We start from the raw sequence: 24,647 nt of genomic DNA on the forward strand, positions 1-24,647 counted from the left end.
TATACTGTATATATATATACGTATATATATGTATTGTAAATATATATATACGTATATATGTATTATATATACATACATATATATATTAATTTATGCTTCTTTTTAAAATGATTTTTCAATATAAAAGTACTCAGTTTACAAAGTTTTATCAACTCTTTTTATTAGACTTGGATGGATTTGAATAAAGAAATCCGCCGGCAGGTACAAGGTAAGCCTTACTCACTTCTACACTTTTGTGTTTGCCATTTGTGTTCTTCCTCTTCTCAAATTTTCTTCCTTCTTAAGGCAGCAACTATAATTTCACTTTCAACGTGAAATTCTATCCGGCGGACCCGGCCCAGCTGTCAGAAGACATAACAAGGTACTGATAGTTTTTGCATTAATCTAAATAAAGTTTTTTATGAAAAAAAAAAAACATATCTGGGGTTTAACTGACTAAAAGAAGGTAGTCTCACGTGAAGAGGAACCTTACTTGAATTTAACAGACGGCCAAAGAAGAGCTTTTGTTTGTGCTTCTGGGTCTGACAAGGGTGATTCAGCGCGGTTTCATACATTTATTTTGGTTGTAATATTCAAACACCCAACCATCTTTTAGGTGTTAGTAACCTTTAAATTTGATCTAATTAAATGCACCGACATGCTCTTTCCTAATAAAACATGGAAGCTCTGAGAAGGTGTTTAACATGTTCAAACCCTGCAGGTACTACCTGTGCCTGCAGCTGCGGAAGGACATCCTGCAGGGCCGCCTCCCCTGCTCCTTCGTCACGCTGGCTCTCCTGGGCTCCTATGCCCTGCAGTCGGAGCTGGGCGAGTACGACCCGGAGGTGCATGGTAACGACTATGGCAAGGAGATGAAGATAGCCCCGGGTCAGACGAAAGAGCTGGAGGACAAGATGATGGAGCTGCATCGTACGTACAGGTCAGTCGGCTGCTCGGAGGTGATCTATTTGAACTTCAATTAAAGTCGTTAGATTTACACGTTTTGTGTAAAGTGGACATGCTCACATGCAGAGTAGCCTCTGGAGGAGAAGTAGAGCTTTTGTGAGTTGTTTGCCAGTTCGTCTTCAGGAATCTGTTGTTTTGGCAGGGCGATGACTCCAGCACAGGCGGATCTCATGTTCCTGGAGAACGCCAAGAAACTCTCCATGTACGGCGTGGATCTTCACCAGGCCAAAGTAAGCACTGCTGTGTTTCCTTGGTTTTTCCATAAGTGTTTTAAACTATTAAAGTTAAAAAAACTTTACAATTTTATTTTTATCACATTTTTGCCATGTGCTCCAAAGAATTGTTAATACTGGTTTGTAGTGGTTTTGTTGAACAAAAAAACAGCTTCTGGCTTTGCAAAGCGGAAGCAGTTAGTTTGATGCTCTTTGCCGCCTCTCTGTAGAATTCAATTTATTCTTTAAGGCAGAGGTGTCAAACTCAATCGCACAAGAGGCCAAAATTCAAAACACACCTTAGGTCACAGGCCAAACAGGACTAACATTTATTGAACACTCTGAAACTACATTTTTAAAACTTTTAAACCATAACTTTTATACATAATTATGAACTAGATATATAGAATTACCTGCGATAATGCTTGTGTGAATGCTGTAAGCTCAATTTGGCTGCTGAAGATGCTAGTGGTGATAGCGGAAGACGCTGAAATTGATTGCTAAAAACACTGAAGCTATGATAGCCAGCTAAAATTTAGCTAAATGCCAAATTACCCTGAAAAAATAAAAAAAGGAAAAACTTTGGTTAGCATAAACCATAGCTGAAAAAGTGGCTAAACTTCTAAATATCCTAAAAACTGAAAAAAGCCCAAATTAGTCAAAACAGCTAGCATGTAAATATTAGCCTAACTACAAAACTGCCTAAAACACGTACGAAGAAAAGCCTTAATTACTCAAAACAGCTAGCATGTAGCTGAAATATTAGCAAAACTCCAAAATAGCCTAAAAAACTTAAAAAGAAAAGCCTAAATTAGAGGTGTGGTCTAGTCTGTGATTAACAGTGACAGTGGGCTTAGTTTGAGGTAACAAAAGGAAGTTTTATTATTGTCTCAATGAAAATAAGAAATAAATCATAAGGTTCAGGAAGGCCGAGCAGGCCGCCTCCTGCAGCTGTTTCCCGGCCAGCCAACCAACCTGGGGTTGGTTTAGCAAGCAACGAGCGAGCTCCACCACTCAAAGATGGGCGTGACTTGCACCAGTTGACCAATCACAAAATTCAACTGTAATACCTTGTTTCAACCTCTAGGGGGCGTCTCACAAACAGTTTTTAGACTATATTTTCAGTTTATTTTAAAAATTTAAAGCTTCACAAATTGATATTTCTAATCTTTCCAAGTTTTTTGAGGGGGGGTGTCCTTCAAGCTTCAGTCTAAGCTTTAATCAGCATAACCAATGGCACGGCTCGGGTCATTTTTAGACATTAGCTGTTAGTCCACCTAAATCTTTGCACATCTGCAGGAAACAATAAACAAAATGGGTATTACTGAATTGATTTAGAACTTAATTTCCACCTTTTTATTCTAATTTTTGTAGAATAGCTTTTAATATGTGATTAGTGGAGTACATCCTAAGCCACCTACACAAAAATGTTAACATCATTACGATAATAGGAGTGTGTGTGTGTGTGTAAGGGGGGGTGCAGTTATGCAATGACACAATATTATTCAATAAGCCAGCAGCAGGAAGTCTTCAAATTAATGAGTTCAACCTGCTGCTGATGGTTGAAGTCTGTTGCACAGGACTGCAAAACCGGTGAGCTTCAGTCAAAAATCAGGTCAGCCTCGCTCCATTTGTTTGTGAGTGAACCCGGCGCAGCCTGTGCCACCCCCCTGTGGACAACTCCTAGCAGTACAAATCAGATTCCGTCCTCGGAGGTAAAATATCAAACAGCAGCTGGATGAGAATCAACAGACATTGAGAATAAAACCTGCAAGTGTGATGGATTTAATGTTGGGTAAATAGCTCATCAGTGAGCCAGTAACAAATACAACCATTATCTAGAATTGCTCCATCCTGAATAATATCAGCTTAGCTATGAACCATCATCTTTGTGAGGTTCATTGAAAGTGTCTTTGGGTTGTTCTTTTTCACACTGTTGAAGAAACTTGAGTTTTTGGAGCAAGAGGGTTCTCAAACCCTTTCAAAGGCTTTCCGTAACTTCTTTTTGTTTTTATTCCATCAGGATCTGGAAGGTGTGGACATCATGCTCGGGGTGTGCTCCAGCGGTCTGATGGTTTACAAAGACAAACTCAGGATCAATCGATTTCCGTGGCCCAAAGTCCTCAAGGTGTCCTACAAGCGTAGCAGCTTCTTCATCAAAATTCGACCTTCAGAGGTAGATGACGACGACTCCACGCCTCCCCGCCTGACCACAACTCTGAGCTTCATCGGTTTGTTTTTGTGTTTCTAACAGGTGGAGCAATACGAGAGTGCCATCGGCTTTAAACTGCCCAACTACAAGGCGGCCAAGAAGCTGTGGAAAGTCTGCGTTGAACACCACACCTTCTTCAGGTGGGTCTCTGCTAAACATCCCAGTACGGTTCCTTTTCTGCTCGCTCACGTGGATGGACTCCTCATGCGCAGGCTGACCTCCACCGAGATGGCCACCACTCCGCGTAAGTTCCTAGCTCTGGGGTCCAAGTTTCGCTACAGCGGCAGGACTCAGGCTCAGACCAGACAAGCCAGCTCCCTGATCGACAGACCGGCTCCTCTATTCCAGCGCTCCTCCAGCAAGAGGAACTCACGCAGTTTGGACGAAGGTGATGCTTTTCACGCAAGAAGCACACAAATCCTTACACTCTTTCAGTATTTATGTTCACCATGGCTCTCCAGAGTTCTTCAAAGTGAAGTCTCTTCATTTCAGCGATGGCCTCAACTCCTGACAACAAATCCAGCCGCCCGGTCAGTGCGCCGCTCATGTCCCCTGTGTCGCCAGGGGAGGCGGCGCCCTCGCCGTTGCTTCCCGCCCTGCTCCGCTCTAGCCAAAACGAGGGCTCGATACTGAGAAGCCAACGCTCTGCTGACAGGAGGGGGGACAGGAAGACGGAGTGCAAACTGGATAACGCCAGGAGCCACAGTCCTAAAGGGACTCCCACTGCCGAGATCAAGGTGACCTCTTGTTTGAGCTCCAGCGATGGTGGTTAGCTATACAAAGCCTTTCACGCTGAGTTCCTGCTTTTCTATTAACACTCACTCCTACACACCCCAGCTGTGTGAACTCTGCTGGAGGCTGTCTGCATCCACTGCCCTCAACAAGCTAGCAACTAAAAAAAAAACATAATAAAATGCTACTTGAGTTGAATATCATACCAGTAAAAACTTAACACTGCGTATCTGAGTTACGTAGCTTAAGAAATAGGTGCAAACAGAACCTGGAGATGTGATTTGGAGGCTTGCAGATATTTTTGTCACAACTCAGTACATGAGCTCTGTGTCTGCTAGCAGACCGTGGCCAAGAAGGAAAGGAGGTACTCCCCATCTGTGACCAGCGGGGGGCGAGAGAAGAAGAGCCAGGTTTGTGCGCTCGATGCATGATCAACTTGGATGGAGTCTGATTATGTAGTCACATGATTCACATCAAAAACATTTAAATTAGGAAAAATTTGGATGCCACATCTAATTGTTAGAGATAAGTCAGTTTTTTGTAAAACTAACATAAGCAGTATTTTTTTCTTGTTTTAGAATTAGAATTGAACTGCCTCCCATTTTCTACAACATTTAACTAGCTTATAAAATATGACACAAAGGTGGGCTTGTCACCTCTGAGCATATGCAGAAAAGTGACACTGGAGCTTTGGGTTCTTCAGGTTGAGATGAAGTCTTTCAGGAAACAAGCTATATAAGATGAATAAACCCTGTAGTCATCTGACCGTTGATGAAACTAAGTTTTTTGGTCATTTATGTCACAGAAGTTGGAAATAATGTCAGTTTTCCTAAATGAAAACTGCTCATTAAAGTTGTTCTAAATCTGACTTATTTATCAGTCACCTGCCAATCGAAAGAGCCACACCTCCTATTTAGCAAGTTTTAGCATAGTTTTAGACATTAATTGCATTACTTAGACTAACATAGGTGCAAATGTGTTGTAGTAACAGTGGAATTGTTTTGAATTGCAGTATATAAGGACCAACTTAATTATGTAATGTCGCATTTTACACATGATAGCAGTTATTTTTATCTTTAAACTACCAGGAAGTAAAAGTGTTGATCCTTGTTCAAAACTCTTGAGTTTGTTACAAACTCCAGATGCCTTCATTCAATAAATACCAGAACCCAGTGTGTAAAATCTAGGGATGTGTCTTGTCCAGAGTCTGGTGACATGATATGTATCGCGATACGCACCTCACGATATGATATGTTTCGCGATATATCCAAAGACTTTAGTCATTGGTATGACTTAACTGTAGATTTGAACTCACACCCTTCCAGTCTCAAAGCAGACACTCTACCACGGGGCCACTGTTCTCCTCGAACACTCAAATAGCACCATTCCACCCCGTTGTTACATCCTTAGAGAGGCAATTTTCGCCAAAAATGATTGGAATTAGGTAGATTTGACAAGGAAGTCAATACGTTTTTAAATTGGATTTACTGATCAAAGGCTTTGTACCTCGTTTATTCTCAAAATGTTTGAAGATTGAGGCTATCTGGCTGCTTTTTCAGCTTCAAATGGTGTATATTTCTATTTAATAAAATACCTACATACATCACCAAGTTAGCCGATTTGTTTCTCACTAAATGTAGTCATTCTCTCCAAATGATTGATTCTAGACGGCCTCTCTCATTTCATGATTATGTTGTGCTGCTCCCTCTGTGGAGATGCTAACTTGTGTTTCTTCTGAGGGGGAAACAGCGCCCTCTCAAGGACTGTAAGATGGAAATGGTTCGAGTGAGGAAGGTTAGCAAAAGGTTTTAAGCCCGGTTTTGGACCGCATTCACTTTTCTTTTTAGCGGCACGGTTTTTCCACTGCAGAGGCCCATGATGCTTTGCGGCATCATGAGCCATGTCATCTGTCATATGGAGGCTTGTGCAGACCCCCCATCAACAACTCTCTACCTCATAGTCAAATTGATATTTGATACATGATGCTCATAGAATAAAACACATTGTTGGATTTAGAGTTTTAAGAAACAATAAATAAACATATATATTTAGTCTTTCAACCCAAATTGTTTTTGTAGACATTTTTTTCTTTGTGATGTAGACGGTTTTCCTCAGCTATGTTTGTGAGGAGCATGTAGACGCACTTATGCATGTCTCCTCTGCACGGACTGCATGGAATCCACCAGCATTTCCCCACACGCAAACCTGTTAGGTGTTTTTTTTGTCTTCTCAACCAAACTGGGAACTGCAAACAGCTCTGTACTGGTGCCAAATCCATTATAGAACTTGCTCCACAACAGAAATCCATCGTGGACTTCTCTAACCAGTTCCCATATTGGAAACAAAAGGAGATGCTTGTGTGTGTTACCCTCTAGATCTCAAGCAGTTAAAAGGTGGGCTGAGTGTTTTTGTATTTTTTTTTAATTTGCAGTTGGTCAGCTCTTTTCTGTTCTTTTTGGTCATGTCACAGTGTTGCTGCTTTAGGTCATGCATAATCACATGGGAGTGTGTGAGCTGTATGGACCAGAGTATTTTTGTGGAACGCAAACGAGAAATCTGAACCTTTGAGTGAACCTGCTAACGACCAGCTTCTCATCTCCCCCTATTCTTCACAGAAAAGAGCTAAGAGACTTGAAGGTGAAACTATTTATATCAGACATAGCAATTTAATGCTGGAGGTTGGTATTGTGATTTTATAGACAACTAAGTTGTCGTTTGCTGTCTTTGTGGCTGCATGGATGTTGTGTTGAACCTTTGCATGTCTGTCTGTTTTTTTTTTTCTTTTGCTTCCGTCTTAGCTGAACCCAAAGGGGTTGGCATGCACCATTTACCTCTCAGATTCTCATGCAAGTAGCTTCACCTCACTTTGCTGTTGTGTTTGCTTCATCCCGCTGTCACGGTTTTATCATCGACACCAAAAGGAGTCTTTAAGCGGATGCTTAATGGCGATGAATCCCTTAGAATCGATCCCTCCAGGCTCACTCTGCTTCTGGTCACTTCTGTTTTCATCAAGACTCAAGAAAGTTAAGTGAGGATTAATCAGTCAGACGTGTCGCAAAATCACCTGTGATTGCCCCCTGAAGGGCTATAAGGCGGCAGTCCTTCATAATTTATCCCAATAGAAGAGAGGAAGCTGAAGTTTCTGGAGGATTAGAAAATAGATAATAAGCACACTGCAAGAACTGAATCTTAAGACAAAAAAAGTCAAGAAAAAATGTTTTTTTTTTGTCTTACAAGAAAAATAATCATATCAATAAAGTTTTTCAATAGGAAAATAATCTTAAGAAAACATATCTTAGTGGAATTTCTTACCCAACCGGAGGAGTTTTTCCTTATTTAAATATCTGGCAGTTGGGTTAGAATTTTGACTTAAATCATCAAAACTCTGTGTTAACCTTCCCTCAGAGTGAGATGTTTCTCAGGTTAGGAGCTGCAGGTGCAGTGAGGAGGACGTCTCAGCACTAGACCTTCAGCTCTTACCTGATCATCATTCTGACATTGTGTTTCCTGCATCATCTCATGTCTGCATCGCTTATCCAATGTAAAGCAGAAAGTCGTTTACTGTATCCACGGTAGTCCGTGTTTCACATTTTTGTCTCCAGAGAGACGCTGGTTTCCTGCAGCTATGATATTTCCATGGGTTTGTGATGAGCATACTTGCGTTTGGATGAACTCCTGCAGCCGTTTTTTGTTTCAAGCTCAGTTTGTGTCACCAGCTGTCAAAATTAAGCTAAATTGTTGACAATCTAAAACCAAATCTACCAGGAAACCTCTCTCACAACTATTGAAATTGTTCATTTTTATCGTCTCTCATTCTGCATTTATACAGACTGAGAGACAATGTTTTTTGTATGTCTGGAAATCATTGAGAAACACTGACTTCCTGCTTTGTTTTTGCCAAACCTAAACATAAAAAAACTGTAAATAAGTTGTCATTCTTTCCTTTGTTTACACTTCTCTTCTTTTGCTGTCATGCTGTTGCCCCGCCCCTTTCCCCTCCCTCTTTGACGAGTATGTTTCTCCTGTTCAAGGACGTGGATAAAACCCAAACTGAGATCATGCGTCACCACACGAGCATCAGCGAGTTGAAGAGGAGCTTCATGGAGTCGGTGCCGGAGCCTCGGCCCAGCGAGTGGGACAAGCGTCTGTCCACCAACTCGCCGCTGCGCACTCTCAACATCAACGGGCAGCTGCAGCCGGCTGTGAGTCTGCGCAGATATCACCGACTGTTTCAGTAGAGTTAGGTGCAGTCTGACGAGATACAGGAAGCGCAGAGGGTCAAGAACCTTCAGGGGTTATGGATATCTGTTTGAAGCAGCTGTTTGGAGGAATCTGACATCAGTTTGGTCATTCTGTCTTTTAGTCTCCTGTGCTGAAGACCCAGACCGTCACCATCTCAGATGTCACCAACTCTCTCAGAGGAACGGTGGTCTATAAGGACGTCCCGCTGGTCCACACAGAGACCAAGACCATCACCTATGAGTCTGCACAGGTCAGAAGAGCTTCCAATGTGATCTAAGAACCCCAGACTTTGTGTTGGAATAAACACAATGGTGTGTTTTTATCTAACAGACCAATCCCTGGGGCTCTACTTGTGTTTATTTAAGCTGACATATTTTAGATTTAATACTGATTGACACCTATAACAGTAATGAAGTGAAATGCATTACTTACCCTCAGATTTTAAATGGTCCGTACTTATATATTTGTTTTCCACCCACTGGTTTTTTATTTAATTTAATGGTTGTAATCAACATTAATGAGTTGTTTAGGTTCTCTCTCCTTACAAGATTTAACATAGATGTTGAAAATACGATTCATTTAAGAAAAACTTTAAAAAATATCGATTATTTGGGGTTTAAAGTAAAGTAAGTGACGAGTTCTGGTCCCTGAGGTCCAAACAGACAAGAGTCTGGTGCTGGTCACTGTTTTTGTGGAACACTAAAGGGTCGTCTCTCATGCAGCCCGTGGACAGCCCAGCTGAGAGGGAGTCAGGGATGCTGCTGAGCGCCCAGACCATCACCTCTGAGACCATCAGCACCACCACCACCACCCAGATCACAAAGGTCTGCATGCTTCAGGACTTTTTTTGTTTTCCAGCTCCTCCACAATCAATTTTTCACTTAGAAAAATGGGAACCATTCAAAGTTGACATCACAAAAAAACAACTTTTCCCTCATTTGCCATAGTTTTATAACAAAAATAAACTTAAGGCCGTTTTTGTGATCTAATCTGGTGCAGTAAGGACAGATCACATGGTTCTACTGGGACAGTTGATTCTGGAAACAAGTACAAAGATATGTAATTATTAACACAGCTCTAGAATAGGACATGTAAATTAAATATATTCAGGTTTATTTTATATTGTAGGCACTTGAACATCTTCAGATTTTCTGCAAGTAAAGTAACTTGTTGTAGTTGTTATAATTAAAAGTGTTAATTGACTCAAATCCAATCAGAGCAATAAAAACTGAAAGAAATAAAAAAAGGTCCTTGTAAATATTTACCAATTACAGTTTTGTGGGATTTATCTTTCATTTTATTTTAATTTTTCTTGGGTTATGAGTCAAATCTACTTATCATCGTCCGAAACACAAGGTCTTTATTTTTTGTAAAATGTTTCTGAAAATATATTTTATTCCTGATAAAGACACTGTCCTACAACATTTTAAATATATGATCTCATGTTGAATATATTAATGAATGCATCCTTGAGGTGGAGGCCTTTTTAACACCACAGTAGAGGTAATGAGGTCATTAGGCCACAAGGGGGCAGTGTTAAATTAGATAAAATCTTTTTTTTTAATTTAGAGCATTTTTGTTGATCAATAGACTGGCTGGATGTCTCCTTAAACACGTGAGCAGTCTAAATCAAAAATTTTGTCAAATATAGATGCGTTTCTTCATTTATTATTTGGTGTCCTGTTGCAGACGGTGAAAGGTGGGATCTCTGAGACTCGCATTGAGAAGAGAATCGTCATCACCGGGGACACAGAGATTGATCATGATAAGGTGAAGAATGGATGTTCTGACAGAAGACATTTATATTTTTAAATCAAATTATAAATGAACAAAAACTTTTAACCATTTTCAAAATAAACTGTTAAATATAAAAAAGTATTTTTTTATATAATATTTAACCTGGCAAGATACGTTGGAAGAAATGTATAAAAACTGACAAAATTCCATTTGAAAGAAAAAAAAGGCAACAGTAGAAAACAAAAAATAAAATTGTACCATTTTTATTTAATTTCAGCATCGTATAGGTGATTAGTATTCAGATTAACTGAAGGAAAACATAATTTAGATGATCAACAGTCTAATCAAAAGGCTCAGTCTGCCTCATAGAAAAAAAATAGAAAAACTAAGAAGGATGAGTGAAAATTAATCCTAAAAACTATTTTTTTTTCAAGATAACAACTAGTATTGAATGTTCTAACTCTGAATTAAATCATTGTTTTCATTAGGATAGAAGTAAAAACGTATATTTTTAAAAGTTTTACATTTAATAATGAGGGTTTGACATTAGTTACATGTTTATGGAAATTAGTCGTTTCCCATTCTGCATACTTTGTTAGCAAATATGATATATTTATATAGAATAAGTTGGATTACAGCTGCAGGATTTTTAATCCATACAATAATGGAGTTTTGTTGTGCACGTAACGCGTCACAATGACAATAAAGTCTGTTCCATAAGAGATTTACTGTATTTTTGTGTTGCATGCTTGTGTCTGACGTTCCTCCTTTGCTCTCCATGCAGGCTTTGGCTCGAGCGATTAAAGAGGCCAAAGAGCAGCACCCTGACATGTCTGTGACCAAAGTGGTGGTGCATCAGGAGACAGAGATCACTCCGGAGTAGGAAGGTGAGCCTCCCAAGCCCTGATCTGACACATCATCGATGTGACATTCAGATGATCGGCTTACTGCAAAAAAAAAAAGAAGGACGGCAGAGTTTTTAGACTGAAAATAGATGATTCAGGACAACTTAGTTGTCCACTCACCAACTTCAAGGTGACCTATTGCAAAACACACTCTACAGTTGAAGTTTTCTTAAATCTGGAACATCTGCTCCTAAAAATATTGTTAGAAAATGAGGATAGGAGTGGGATTTTTTTATGTTTTTAACGTATTCTTGTAAAAATGCAATTTGAAAAAGCTTGTTTTTCTGACACAGAAAATATCCTGGGCAGGCTTCAAGCTCCATGCTACGACCTCTCAGCGACAGTGGTGGCGGGGTTGGTCTGCTCTAACGGTACCGCCCACTACTCAGGGGCGAATTTTTAAATAACTACTGCCACTCTGCAGAAACTATGTCCTAGAAAATAACAGATTTTTTATTATGGCTAAAAACTGCATCATGATAATGAAAAGACTACTGGGAATGCTCCGAAAATTGATCAGAAGATGATCGGATTTGGGTTTAACAGATGCTTCAACTTTGTACATTAACAGGATCTTTGAGCAAAACACAGGTGATATAAATTTTTTTCACAAATGTGACCATTTATTCAACATGTTTGCAGTCTTGTCACCATAGATTGTTTAAATGCTTTTAGTGTAATGCTAAAATCATTTTCTGCAGACATACACGGGATGATTTTAGCAAAGAACAAGTAACTACAACCTAAAAGATCAAGAGATTTTCTCATTGCCAAAATTCAGAACAAAAATGAATGGAAGATCTATTTCAACTCAAGGGGTGGACGTGTGTAAAAATCTGCTGTAAAAAAATCAGTTGAAGCAACTAAATCATCAATCACATTCTGAATAACTTGTCAAAGAAGAACTAGAACAAAAATACAACTAATAACGTGATTAGTTCATTACTGTACTGATGTAAAAAAAGTAAAAAAAAATTAAAAAAAGAAGACACTTATAAATTATTTTATTTTTGATGTTATTCTGAAATGTTTCAGGTGCTTATATACATTTTTAGTACCACTGTGTACATAGTTGTAGATGTACTTTTTGATTTTTGCAGAAAAAAAGTTTTTCTTTAAGATCTCTTGTGTTGTTTTGACGTATATGTTTTCAAAAAATAGAATAAAATAAAATATTTCCTCCTCCAGTAAAGAGGAAATTCTTGAAAAGTTTCAAACAAAAGTTAATTTTTCAAAATGTCGTGCAGCACTTAAATTTTTTCAATTTTTCTCTGGATTTATTAGAATTTGATGGTGCAGCCGCACTATTACCTGACTATAAAAGCCTTAATCTTTGCTGTTTTCTTTTTCCTCTTCTCTCAGTTACCTTCTCAGCCAGTCCTCCTTCTCCTCCCTTGTGTTCCCAATCACTGATTTGACCTGAGCACCTGACAAACGTCACAGCCAGCTGGCCTGCCCTCAGGACGAGATCCCTCACTCGACCTGTCGCCACGGGGACGCATAACCGGAGGGGGACAGTCACCAGAAAAAGATTCTCCAGATTCCTCCAAGAACAATCCCCTCGTGTTCCGTTTACCGCAAACACAATACTGCTGGATTTCAAAGAAAAACAAAAGCAAAAAAAAGTCGTTTTTTTTAGCCTAACCAAGAATCAGCAGCATTTGTGCATTTATCAAGCTCCCATTTGTAAGGAGATTTTAACAAAACAGAAAAGGAAAAAAAAACAATCAAGGGCATTTGGTCTTTTAATCTTTAGATTACTGGTACTTTATTTTTCTACAGTTTTTCTTAGCTCCAGATTTGGTTTTAACTATCTTGAAATTCAAAGGTTTTTTAAAAAGGGGTTGAAATCGAGCCATTCTGGGATTGTGCACGCTGGGACTGGAACTTCCCTCTCCTATCTGCGGTTTTGGTGTCCTTTCTTGTACAGGAAATGTTTTATTTTCCCTTTTAAGTGTGAACAAAGTATTTTTTCAATTTGTGTATAAATAGATCGGTTTATGGAAGCGGGTTGGGAAGGGTTTCGCACTGTTTCAACTATGATTTCTGCTTTAGTGGAGTATTTCTACATCTCTCAGTTGTTGTAGCTGTCGCTGTTTTAGTGCCTGTGTCTTTCTCATCAGGACCGCCTTCTTTTTCTTCACTCCCCCCACTATTCTCTTTGCTGCTTTAGACTCAGCACAATGTAGGACTGCATTGTTTTGGATCCAGAGCATCTCTTATTGTCAGTTTAGATCCTTTGTACTGAGCTTGACATGCTGGTCATCCTCTTCGTCTTGAGTGTCACAGAATTTTCTTCACATATTGTCTTTGATATCCATGCGTACTGATCATGACTTCACCTACTGTACTGCTAATAAACTGCTGATATGTGAAGGTGTAAAAGTGGTTTTCCTCAAGTATGGATAGATTTCTTTAAGAAAATAATCAGTCTTCATAATCATGTAAGTTATGTATTTTAGTAAATGGAGGTAATTGGATGAAGCATATAAAGCTGATTGCTAAATTTGGAGAATATGGTCATCCAGGAGGGTAAACAAGGTGGTCTGGCTACACAGGCAAATCAAGAGGGTTCTTTTTGCTCAAATTTCCTTTTCAAGCATCATCGTCATCACATCTGGGCAGCAGGAAACAGGACAAAGCATCTCCTTTTAGGCACTTCTCCACCTGTGGAGTCTTTTCGTTTAGCCTTTCCCAGCTTGGACTAAGAGTTCAAGCAGTCCATAAGATTATTTCTTCAGAAAAACAATAAAATGGAAAAAGTTCCTACTCCTAATTGGTTTCTAGACCAAGTAGCAACTGGACCCATCACTCCTGATCCTCTAAGATCATGTAGAACCAAGTATAGGTGGTTTATTAGCAATGAGAGATCACATATTTTGGTTTTATAGCATTTAACCATTGTGTTCTGTTTTTTCAGTCAGTTTATTATAAAAAAGGAAAAAACATCCATCCATTTTCTTAATTTGCTGTATCTGTTCAGGTCACCAGTCTAGTGTTGGGCAAAGGTGGCGTTTTTGAAAGCCATGAGTGACAAATTTAGTCCAGGGGTGGGGAAACTATTTAATCTGGCTGGCTAAACTGGAATAAACTATTTTTATTATTCAAATTCATGTTTTTTTTCCCTGTAGTTCAGGTGTCTCCCCACAGATGGCGCACTACAAAACAAATTCCCTTTTGTTCAGGCACAGAAAGTCATTCTGCATTCATGTAATGTTTGAAGATTTGTTGTTTTTTCAGATTTTAATGTGAGATTTCCTAGTCGGACAGCCATTTTTCAGATTATTCCAGCACCGCATGAACGCAGCATTTTCCCCTGATGGACATCAACCCAATGGTGAAAATGACACTAAAACGAAAACAACAGTTTTGAAATAAAAACTCCAAAATGTTCTGTTTTAAAGTCATTTTTAATCAAGATTAAGGCATGTTTTTGTCCAGATCCTGTGTTATTTCTTCCCTTTAGGAGGTGAATTACAAAAACATGACACAAATCTGCTCCTGGTCCGGCCTTTCTGACAAATTTTAGAACCCTTTTTGACCCACGAGTCAAAATGTTTGTCCACCCTTGATGTAGACGCATCTTTCGTGGTTCAAAGTTCCTATCCTCTGGATTTTCCCCAAAAGTTGTGACAAGTATTTTCTGACAGATTACAACAAAAACATGTATAAGGAAGCCTGGTTAAACTGAAAAAGTAAAGGAAATGAACCCCACAACAAAACATCAAAAACTGACACACAACAATAGCAGTCACCTTGAGAAACTCCTGGTTTGATTCAGACACAATTGTGTTTGTTACTCTAAAAGACAGTAAATCCACACATGCAAAACCTCCATATAACTGCATTTCAGACTGACGTGAAAACAGATAAATGGGGGAAAAAAAACAAAAAAGATAAGAGGAACACAAAAATATGAAAGAAAACTACAAAGTTCACATCAAAGAAAGAATTGTGTGACTTCAGTGAAAGTTTGGGTTTAGTTGAATGAAAAAATATAACCTCCTTCCCAAAAAGAGCTGGACTTTCAAGGCAGAGCTGTTGTATTAACAGGCTGCAGCTAAAGATGCATTAGCTTAACCGAATTAAGTTAAAGTCTTGCTTTGGACCTGGCATATATAAAAAATTAACAACATTTGTTGTCACTTTGTGGTTGATTTATTTGTCAAAAAGCTAAATTTAGTTGTAGAAAAGATGAATTTGGGAGTAATGGATGCACCTAGCCTCAGCTCACATCAAGACAAAGTCATGAGAAGATGTAGAGATGGAATAAAATGTTACTTTTGTCATGTTTGAGTTCAACATTATATAAAATGTTCTGTAAAATACAAAAAAGAGAAGAAAAGAACTCAAGTGCTGTAACTTTCATTACACATATCCAATACTATTAAAAATATCCTCAAGATTCTTCTCAAAACAGACCTTAAAAACAACATTTTTTAGTGAGTCTGACGTTTTCTCCACCAGAAGCCTTTTAGTGTGGAGCAAAAATCATAAAATGTTGACGTCTCAAATCTGGATCCAGAGCTTACAATCTGTTGGAGCTTAAAGTCAGCAGGGAGAAAGGAAGTAAACAGAACCGTGCGCGGCACTTCCTCCCACACACACTGTAAAGATCACAGTGAAATATGACCGCTCAATTGAAAACTGACTGCAGCATTTGGCAACTGTTCCTTTTTTATGTGTGGTGAGGTTCAGGAAAGTCTTCCCATGAGACACTAGGAGGAATGTTTCTGCTGAACACGTTCTGTGTATTTTACTTTCTGTGAAAGAGGAGCGTGTAATCAGTTCTCTGTAACGTTCTCTAATGCATTGAGCAGAAAGGTGCAAACTGCATCTGCTAACAGCGGCAGATGATGTGAGGCCATGAAGTGCTAGTATAAGCAGAATTTGGTAAGTGAATTTACCTGGAACCATAGGACAACAGGAGGAGGCCAGCTGTTGGAGACAAGAAAATGGGTTATTGCATTCTGCAGCTCTGCCATCATCCCAGCAGCAGGGCTGCTTTAGATCTGTCTGTTATACCTCAACTTAAATTCTACACGGGTAGAGGAAAAAAAGGCAAATAAATATGATTTTCATTGAAAACAAAAATTGAAGCAGGTGGGAAAGTGACAAGATCCAACAGAGAAATGTAAACAGGATGATGATGGCCAGTATGAGATATTGACAGGAAAAAAAGAGTGGAAATCTTTTAATTCATAAAGTAAACTAACAAACACACTGAGATGAGTACTTTAAGTTAGAGGCATACATTACAAAGTTTTATCAAAGTATGTGAGAAGTGCAGCAGTATCACAAACACTTCTGTGAATTTTAATTTCCTCAAATGTATTTATCAACTGAAAACTACTTCACCTTTTAAATATAAAAATCATTAACTATGTGTATTACTCCCCTAAGGAAAAAAAAATCCACTGCAAAAACAGCCAGACGGCTGGATCCAAGTGTAGCAGATTTTATTGGCATAGACAGGAGATCAGGAGTGAAGCACAGCTAGAAGTCCACAAAGATAAATCAGGGTCAGGCAGGCAGGGGTCAAACATGACCTCAGTGCTCTGACTAAAGATGGAAAACAGCTGTGGGGCTTCTGGTAGTGGCAGCAGGGGATGATGGGAAGTGTAGTGTGGAGACCCAGGAATTTTTGGCTCTCAGGTGATTGATCCCACTTTTGCCCAAGGGGTGGAGAGATGGGAACATTTCATGACAGTAAAATACCTTATCGAGTTTTACTGAAAGCATTTCTTTTACCAGGTCTAATAAGTGCTATATAAATACAGATAAATTAAATTAAATGAAATTAAAATTTTATTAAAGTTAGATTTAATTAATAAAATAAAATAAAATAAAATAAGATAAAATAATAAAATAAAATAATAAAATAAAATAAAATAAAATAAAATAAAATAAAATAAAATATTTAATTTAATTTAATTTAATTTAATTTAATTTAATTTAATTTAATTTAATTTTATTTTATTTTATTTAAACAGTCGGAAAAGAAATGCTTTCTGTAAATTTAATTTAAATTAAATGTAATTTAATTTAATTTGATTCGATTCGATTTGATTGTCTACCTATACCAACATCAACATGTGACTATTCTTATCCATTCTCCACCTGTTCGCAACTTTAGGAAAGCTCCGACTCCATGTTAATCTTCATCAGTCAGTGCACATTTTTTACTGATCAGGATTGTCCGAAGATCTTTGTCATGGTCCCTTGGTTTTCATTTTCACTCTCTTTTGTTTAACAATTTTGATTAACACCTTATTTTTTTCTGCACATTGTTACTTGGGCTCCTAATAAATATACAACAAAGTTCTTTCTGTGCGGTTATTCATTTATTTTTTCAATATATTTATTGTCAGTTCTGGTCAATCAAGAACCTTAAATGATTAAAAGCAGTTTTCCTCCAAACTGCATTTCAAACAGGAACAAACTCAACCAACTGAAACTCCTAATGTTTCTAATTGTAATTTTAATTGTGTTAAAATATGGGACTTAAAGCTAAAAGGACCCTCACAAATAAATCATTTATCTGAGTGCATTCTGCATGTGCCTCACAAAAGCAAATGAATTCAAGGACAAACCTTTTGACAGAGTCGCATTAGGCTGTTCAGCGGGTCCCCACTCCCCAGTGCAGGAACTGCAAATTTTTTGGCAGTTTTCACTGAAATGAACATATGTCACATGATGCATCCAGTAATGAATCACCATTGCTATTTTCAGTGAAGATCTTGCTGAGGACTACTGAAAATTTTCAGCCAAAAATTCCCTTAAACAGCATGCTGTAGCTGCAGTCTGTGCTCAGTCACTTTTTTCACCGTGGGACCATCTCCTACTGTGAAAAATAGTAAAAATAAATGTTATTTTTTTAGATCACATTATCAATAATGTTATTTGTGTTTTTTTTTTTCAAATGACAATTTTTACACAGAATATTTTATTTTTCTATCTCAAACAAAAAGCACATGATTATTTGAAGTAACCATTAATATGAAAATTTGAAACGGCACAAACTAGAAACACACAAAATATGACATACTGCTCTTATTATCAGATCTATTTGTGATTTAGAATAATTTCAATCAGTTGTTTCCTTAAAAACACCCAAAAAATGTTTTGTTCAATTGGCAGCATTTCTCAAAATAAATAATAAAACATGAAAAACCTTTTTTTTTCCTGTAGAATCCTGTTATCTTTTTTTTTTTGGTCCAGGGGAAAATGTAATTTTCAATTTGCACCCCAGACTTCTGGCAGTTGGATATTATTAGTTACGTCCGTATTCCTTCCTGTCAGAGTGAAGTGTTCTCCTGCAGAATGCTGATTCAGACGTTTCCTGCTCTCCTCTGGCTCTTAAAAAGGCCTATCAGCTCCCACCGTGTGTGAAGGAACTCATCATAATCACTGCGCTGTATATTTCTCCGCTTGATGGATGGCTCCATTTTACAAATGAATATAAGTGAAGCTTGTAACCATTTGGCTTGAATGGATGGGAAACAAAAAAAGCATGGATGTTGAAGTGAAGATGCTGTCTTTTTCCTCCTCAATAATGTACGTCTCTGCATCTTTGTGTAAATTTAAGTCTCCATCCTGTCCTGTTTTATTATAGGGAGACTTATTTCTATTTCACCTATTTAGTCACAAAAGAGATTTTTTTTTACTATGCACCACCAAATAAATTAATTCAAATATTTATAGAGAGAAGAGGCAGAGAGGTTTTCAATTCATCATCTCTTACTCTTCTTTTTTAAATATGTGATTGATCATTAGGAAAGTACACCGTGTTTGAGCTAGTTGCTACAATAAAAACACAAATATTCAGTAATCCAGTAAAAAACAACCATTATTGTGAACTCTACTGTCATTTTACAGCTTAAATGAGGACAAATTTAAGCTTTTTCAGTTTTACTTGCTATATTTACTCATGTTTTTCTTTGCCTTTTCCAGAAGTTTCCAACTTCTCTCTCATATTTGTGAGATGTGATGTTGTTGATCTTGCCTCACCCAGCCAGTCACTTCCCATTAAGGATGTCCAAAGAGCCTCTGAACATGTCTGTCGCTAAGAAACTCCAAAGAAGATAAACCACTTGAAGGCCTCTCAGCACACACCCAAGACAACATAAATATTTATCCCAGTCTTGGCCAGTTTAATGAGCAAATATTCTCAATATTTGTACTAAAGTAGCACTAAACTTTCCCACTAGAAGATTGGTGTTATGATGGAGTTTCTCTGCACTGGTCTTCAATTCATTTTATTATTAAAATCCGAGGTCGTATGAAAAAGAAAGATAACATCAAGCTTTACTAATTATAATTTACTTCGGTCTAGATCAGCGATAGCTTAAATCCATTAAGGGATAAACATCGATTTCCCCACGGACCTCCAGAAGACGATGAGGTAACAGGCTAGAGTAAAGGAAGGGAGAAACTAAAAAATAAAAACTCTTTAATTAACTCTAATTTCTGGCATCTAGTAAAAGAAAATCAAGGCGGGTGTCATGTGGTTCCTCGTACATGAGGAGCTTTTTTCTGGACCGGCTGGAGACACGAGAGGGTCGAGCGGCTAAACCAACAATATAGGGAGTTTGCAGCTTCTCCACCTGATGTCCAGAACTGACAGCTTCATACCAGAAAAAGATCTTTTTAAAAAGGAGAGGCATGATGACTTAATAAGGATGACATCATCTAAAAATAAAGGCTCAAACCTGCAAATACAGTTGAAAAACGGAGGCAGGAGCTGACGTAGCTTCTTTAATATTAGTTATCTTGTCATAGAAGAAGTCCAAGATGCTTCCTGAATGTGGAATACTAAGAAAAGAGTCTGTGCTCTTAAATAGCACATTTGTTATAATTACGTTTGACAGCTTTTCTATATTAGAGTCTTTGACAGCTTCTTTGTCATCTACCAGCGATAAGCTTTGCAGTATTCCCTCCGTTCTGCTTGGCTTCTCTCGTAGAGCCAGAGCTCAGGCTTAGATCTGGGTTGCATGGTGTTAAAAGGAGCCACAGATTCCAGGAAGGATCTGCAGAAGGAGTTTTATGAGCAGCAGGAGAACCAGAAGTCATACAGAGCATGTGAGTGCAGCAGAAAACTGACTGGAAAATACAAAAATATAAAACCAGCACATAGTTGCTACTATTCAAATTTTTATTTGACAATTTTAATGAGTTTTTTGTGTGTGTGTGTCATAATATATTTTGTAAAATGAGACAATGAGTCTCAAGGATAATAAGAAACAAATAGCAAATAAAAACAAAATCACATTGGATAAATTACACAACATATTGTTGCTAATTATATTCTGTAAAAAACCTTAAAGCGTTTGCAAAGCCCTTTTCTTGTGGGAACAATGTGAAAAAGATAAAACAAAAAACTTGAGTGATGCCAAAACTGGGAACTCAACATGTAATGAATGAACATGCAGTAAAAGGACAGAACAGCCTGTGAGGTGAATATCTGCAGAGAAAATATTCCACTGTGTGCACACATTAAGCTGCTATGCTAAATGATGTAGACTCTGTAGTTCTGACTGTTTAAGACTGCACTGCTGTTTTATTTAAAAAAAGCTAAGCTTTTGATGCAAAAGTGCTGGCTAACAAAAATATAATAAAATATTAAAAAAAAATAATGATGACTATGAAAGGAAAGTTGAGAAATGCTGCAAGGATGTTCAGCAAGTTATGTAATCTCCCCTTAAAACACTGCCAGCACAGAGGAGAAGAAGAAGAAGAAAGCAACATCGACATCAATAGAAGCAAGAAAAGCAAAGATAAATGTCTATCAGGCAGCATGACACTCACAAACACACACCCACACACAAATAGTGCACAACAACAACACACTCCTGCTGTTTTTAAGGTTACCACGGGTACCAAACCTTTAGGCTCATCCACCCTAATACATTCTGTCTCCATGCTGCTGTTTTCACATCATCCACAAAACTAGGATATCACTCTCAAAATAGGTTCAGAAATATGGAATCATTGTTTTTATTTAAAAAAATTAAAAAAATTAAAAAAATAAAGGATCTTCCAGTGGGATTGGTAGAATGTGTCGAGGTAAAATGTCTTTAAAAGTCCTGACCTTCTAAGACAAAATTATATTTTGAAATTAGCCCTAAGCACTCATATTAAGGTATATTCCTCTAGTAATATGAAATACATAGTTTCCTAATAAATGTGTATTGCTCAAAAAAGAGTTAGCAGGAAGTACATAGTATATGAGTAGGTATATTATGCACTTTTTTCTCAAAATATATCCTATTGTAAGAACAGTCCAACCATCCCTATTTCAAGACTTTAATTATCCTAAAATAAAACTAGAATCGTGCAATTTAATATAAATGTGTCGTAAAAACTATGAGTCAAATAAAACTTAAATATAAACTAACATAAAATATTTTGAAGACCAGATGACTCAACAAGATGTCAAAGATTACCGTAATTATCTAGAAATGAATCTTCTTGATGAAAAGCACTTGTAAATTTTGTCTTCAGTTAAGTTTATTAATAAGACATGTAACACTAGAGCACTATTGGCAGGTGATTATCACCTGAGCAGATGTATTCACATGATTTCCAATATGTTGTATTTTTCTGAGTGTCTTGAGTCTCTGGGTAAAGTCCCAGGAATGGGTGGACCAAAGTCCAAGCCTCCAGTATCATTATTAGTATTTTTTAGGATTTTTTTGTTCTCAAATTCCTAATTTTTCATTAATTTATAAGCATATTTTCAAGATCTAAATGTTTGTATTTTTCATTTTGTTTCAGAAACCACAGTTGAAAATAAAAGAAAACTGCCAGTACTCTAATTCATCATTCATCATATTCTATTTAATATTTTGATCTTTTTTTTTTTAATGACAAATCCTTTTATTTGGTATGTTATCTCGGGTAAAAATTACCCCCAAAAGTGATGGTGTAACTTTTTATGGCAAAAGTGTTCTATGATTAAACTAGAAACTAAACAAAAAAACGTGGTTACATTTTGTGATTTTGCAGTGTTTAGTTTTAAGTACTTACAGAGTGATAGACTTACTATCTTTGCCCAATAATGCTCCCAATATTTCGAAAGATTCTGAGATATTTTTGAAAGGCTGAGATGTTGGTGAAAAAGTATACCTCCTAGAAGGAAATGGTGATGTCTCTCCAAGCTTCTTCAATTACTGTCTCACAAAAAGTTGCTTTCATTCTGAAAGTCCAAATTAAAGTGTTATTTACAGTCGAAATGAGTAAGGAAAAGCAGCTTCTGTCATTTCCCTCAGGAAAAAAAACAAACATTGGATAACGATTATCCCTTGAAGCAGGGGGAATGTCTGGCAGCAGTTTGACGATTTGCTTTCTTCAGCTTAGATGAGAGCACAACTACACGACGAGGGTGACGGCACGCTAAAGAAAAACAACCCACGCTGGTTGGACCAGTAACTAGGTTAAAAACAAGCCCTCCAAGGCCCAAGATAGTTGATATTTTCAGATACACCAAAGAGCTTTTAGATACGGGTGGAGAAATCTGCAGCAAAGCCCAGAGGATTGTCACAGAACCCTAAAAAACACTGACTTGTTGATTTAATTTTAAAGAGTTATTTGCAAAAGTAGATGCTTTTATTTAAAAAAAAAAAAAAAAAATCTAATAACATTTGTGAAATTTGAAAAAAAATTGAAAGGCAGCAACTTGTCTCACCAGGAACAGAACCACTCAAATATGCAAATAAGACAACACAACAGCTAAACTCCACACAGAAGAGTTTTGAACCAGGGTAAAAAAATGGGTAAAAGTTTTGTAAAATATGTATCACTCATTCACGTTTAACTGGGGCATAGCTGATACAACACAAAATACATTAGGAAGTCATCCAGAGTCTATTAGTGGTTGAGGAGATGGAGCTGCTGATGATCGTCTGGGGAGATTGGGACTAGATTGAGATCAGCCGCCTGGAGAACCAATGATTGATGATTTAGGGAATGGGTTTGAAAGTACGAAATTATGTGTAAAGTGTTTCTTTTTTCCAAGTCATTGCTTTCTCAGATTTTAGGCTATTTGTGGCTAACTCTTATTAAGAGGGTTGGTCACCAGCTGCTGGATGACTCAGTTGGCTGCATGCAGGGCTGGTGCCCAAACCAGGGTTTGTTTCTCAGGGGCCGAGATGAGCTTACTCTGGTAAGGCAAGACCCTTTACGATGCTGCCAAACTATTAACCCACCAGTTTAAATCAAGAGAAAAGTTGTTTGAAATTTTGCCCTCTGTTGTAAAGGTGGTTAACCTCTGGCTATTGTTGTTCTAGGATCTCCCAGAAACCTGAGTCTGCATCCAGAGGTGTATTGTTTCATTGACAGTAGCCACTAGACTAGTGTCTATGAGACTGGGGTTATGTCAAACTTCCTGCACTATTCACCGCACAGGGACAAAAAAATTGAGTGCCCTAGAAACTCCCCAGAAGTCTTTGTGAAAAGCCAGTGTGCATCGATGCTCACTTCATTGGGGAATATAGACCACAATGCATTGCGTTTGAACAATTTTTGCGAAGAAATTTTGCTTAAATGTATTTTTTCAATAAACCATGCTCATTTCAATATCAGAACACATTGGAATCATAAATAGATGTTGTAGAATGCTCGTTTTGATTAGATTTTGTGAAATAAGTGAAGAAAAAAAGAAAATAAAAGTAGTGAGCATGGTGTCTGAATATTTTTTTTTTCAAAATCCAGGCCACTCTATAGTCCTACACTGAATATTTTTTTAGTAGTTAAGAATTAGGGAGGGAATTTGGACATAGTTTTTTTTTTTTTTTTGACATTTTAAAATATCTGGATAAATTCAATAATGAACAGAAAACACACTAAAAGTGATTTCTGTGCTATTAGGATAAATGTTGTAGATGTGAAGACTTCAGGTCTTTAATTTGATCATCCTCCTTGTATGATGACAATGAAGTATTCTATTCTATTCTATTCTATTCTATTCTATTCTATTCTATTCTATTCTATTCTATTCTATTCTATTCTATTCTGTTCTGTTCTGTTCTGTTCTATTCTATTCTATTCTGTTCTGTTCAATTCTATTCTTAAATGTGGAAGTGTTGAAAAACAGATTTTATTGGGTTTAGTTTTGACAAATATTTTTTTCTCTGGACTTTATCAGTGAGATGAAGTTTTCAAATGAAATGACTCAGTTTTGTGTGAGTGTGTGTTTTAGGACAGAGTGTGTTTTGTATCATTTGCACAAAAAAACATAAATATAAAAAAAATGACTGAGGCAGAGGCAGGACAATCATTTCTGTGTGAGCTGTCTGGTTAGTTTTCTCTTAGACTATATCAAATTACTGATTCAATTTTTAAAAAATGTGACTATTTACTTTCTCTCATTTATTTTAGCCTTTAGCCATGTGCATAGCCTCCAGTGGAATGTCCTCTGAATGCTCCTGGGGAATGCAAAGACACTCCATTCGAGGTCTGAGAGCTCACCATCGCTCTCGACTCCAGGCTGCACGCTGACATGCTAGGCGAGGACAATCACACAAGACGCGGGGGGGATAATTATCAGAGACAAGGTCATCCTCATGTGTGTGGAGACAGTTTATGGGCTCACATGTCCCGTCACATGTTCAGCTCAGCTCTAATAGACTGTCTGTGGAGATCAGGAAAATCATGACTTCACTT

The 24,647-nt window shown here is 37.6% G+C and overlaps 1 protein-coding gene across 1 annotated transcript in view; it reads left to right on the forward strand.

The window, feature by feature from the left end:
* Nucleotides 1-13,365, forward strand: part of epb41a (erythrocyte membrane protein band 4.1a) — a 24,808-nt gene extending 11,443 nt beyond the window's left edge. Inside the window, 17 exon segments of the mRNA XM_036214263.1 lie at nucleotides 150-208; nucleotides 286-361; nucleotides 701-919; nucleotides 1,088-1,175; nucleotides 3,181-3,333; nucleotides 3,412-3,509; nucleotides 3,582-3,757; nucleotides 3,862-4,106; nucleotides 4,443-4,511; nucleotides 5,851-5,895; nucleotides 6,717-6,779; nucleotides 8,133-8,303; nucleotides 8,465-8,593; nucleotides 9,066-9,167; nucleotides 10,033-10,113; nucleotides 10,865-10,967; nucleotides 12,348-13,365. Coding sequence (XP_036070156.1) covers nucleotides 150-208; nucleotides 286-361; nucleotides 701-919; nucleotides 1,088-1,175; nucleotides 3,181-3,333; nucleotides 3,412-3,509; nucleotides 3,582-3,757; nucleotides 3,862-4,106; nucleotides 4,443-4,511; nucleotides 5,851-5,895; nucleotides 6,717-6,779; nucleotides 8,133-8,303; nucleotides 8,465-8,593; nucleotides 9,066-9,167; nucleotides 10,033-10,113; nucleotides 10,865-10,963 — 1,873 coding nt within the window. The 3' untranslated portion in view covers nucleotides 10,964-10,967; nucleotides 12,348-13,365.
* Nucleotides 13,366-24,647: the final 11,282 nt, after the last annotated feature.

This window comes from Oryzias melastigma, linkage group LG11 (assembly GCF_002922805.2).
Source record: "Oryzias melastigma strain HK-1 linkage group LG11, ASM292280v2, whole genome shotgun sequence".
Lineage (NCBI taxonomy): Eukaryota > Metazoa > Chordata > Actinopteri > Beloniformes > Adrianichthyidae > Oryzias > Oryzias melastigma.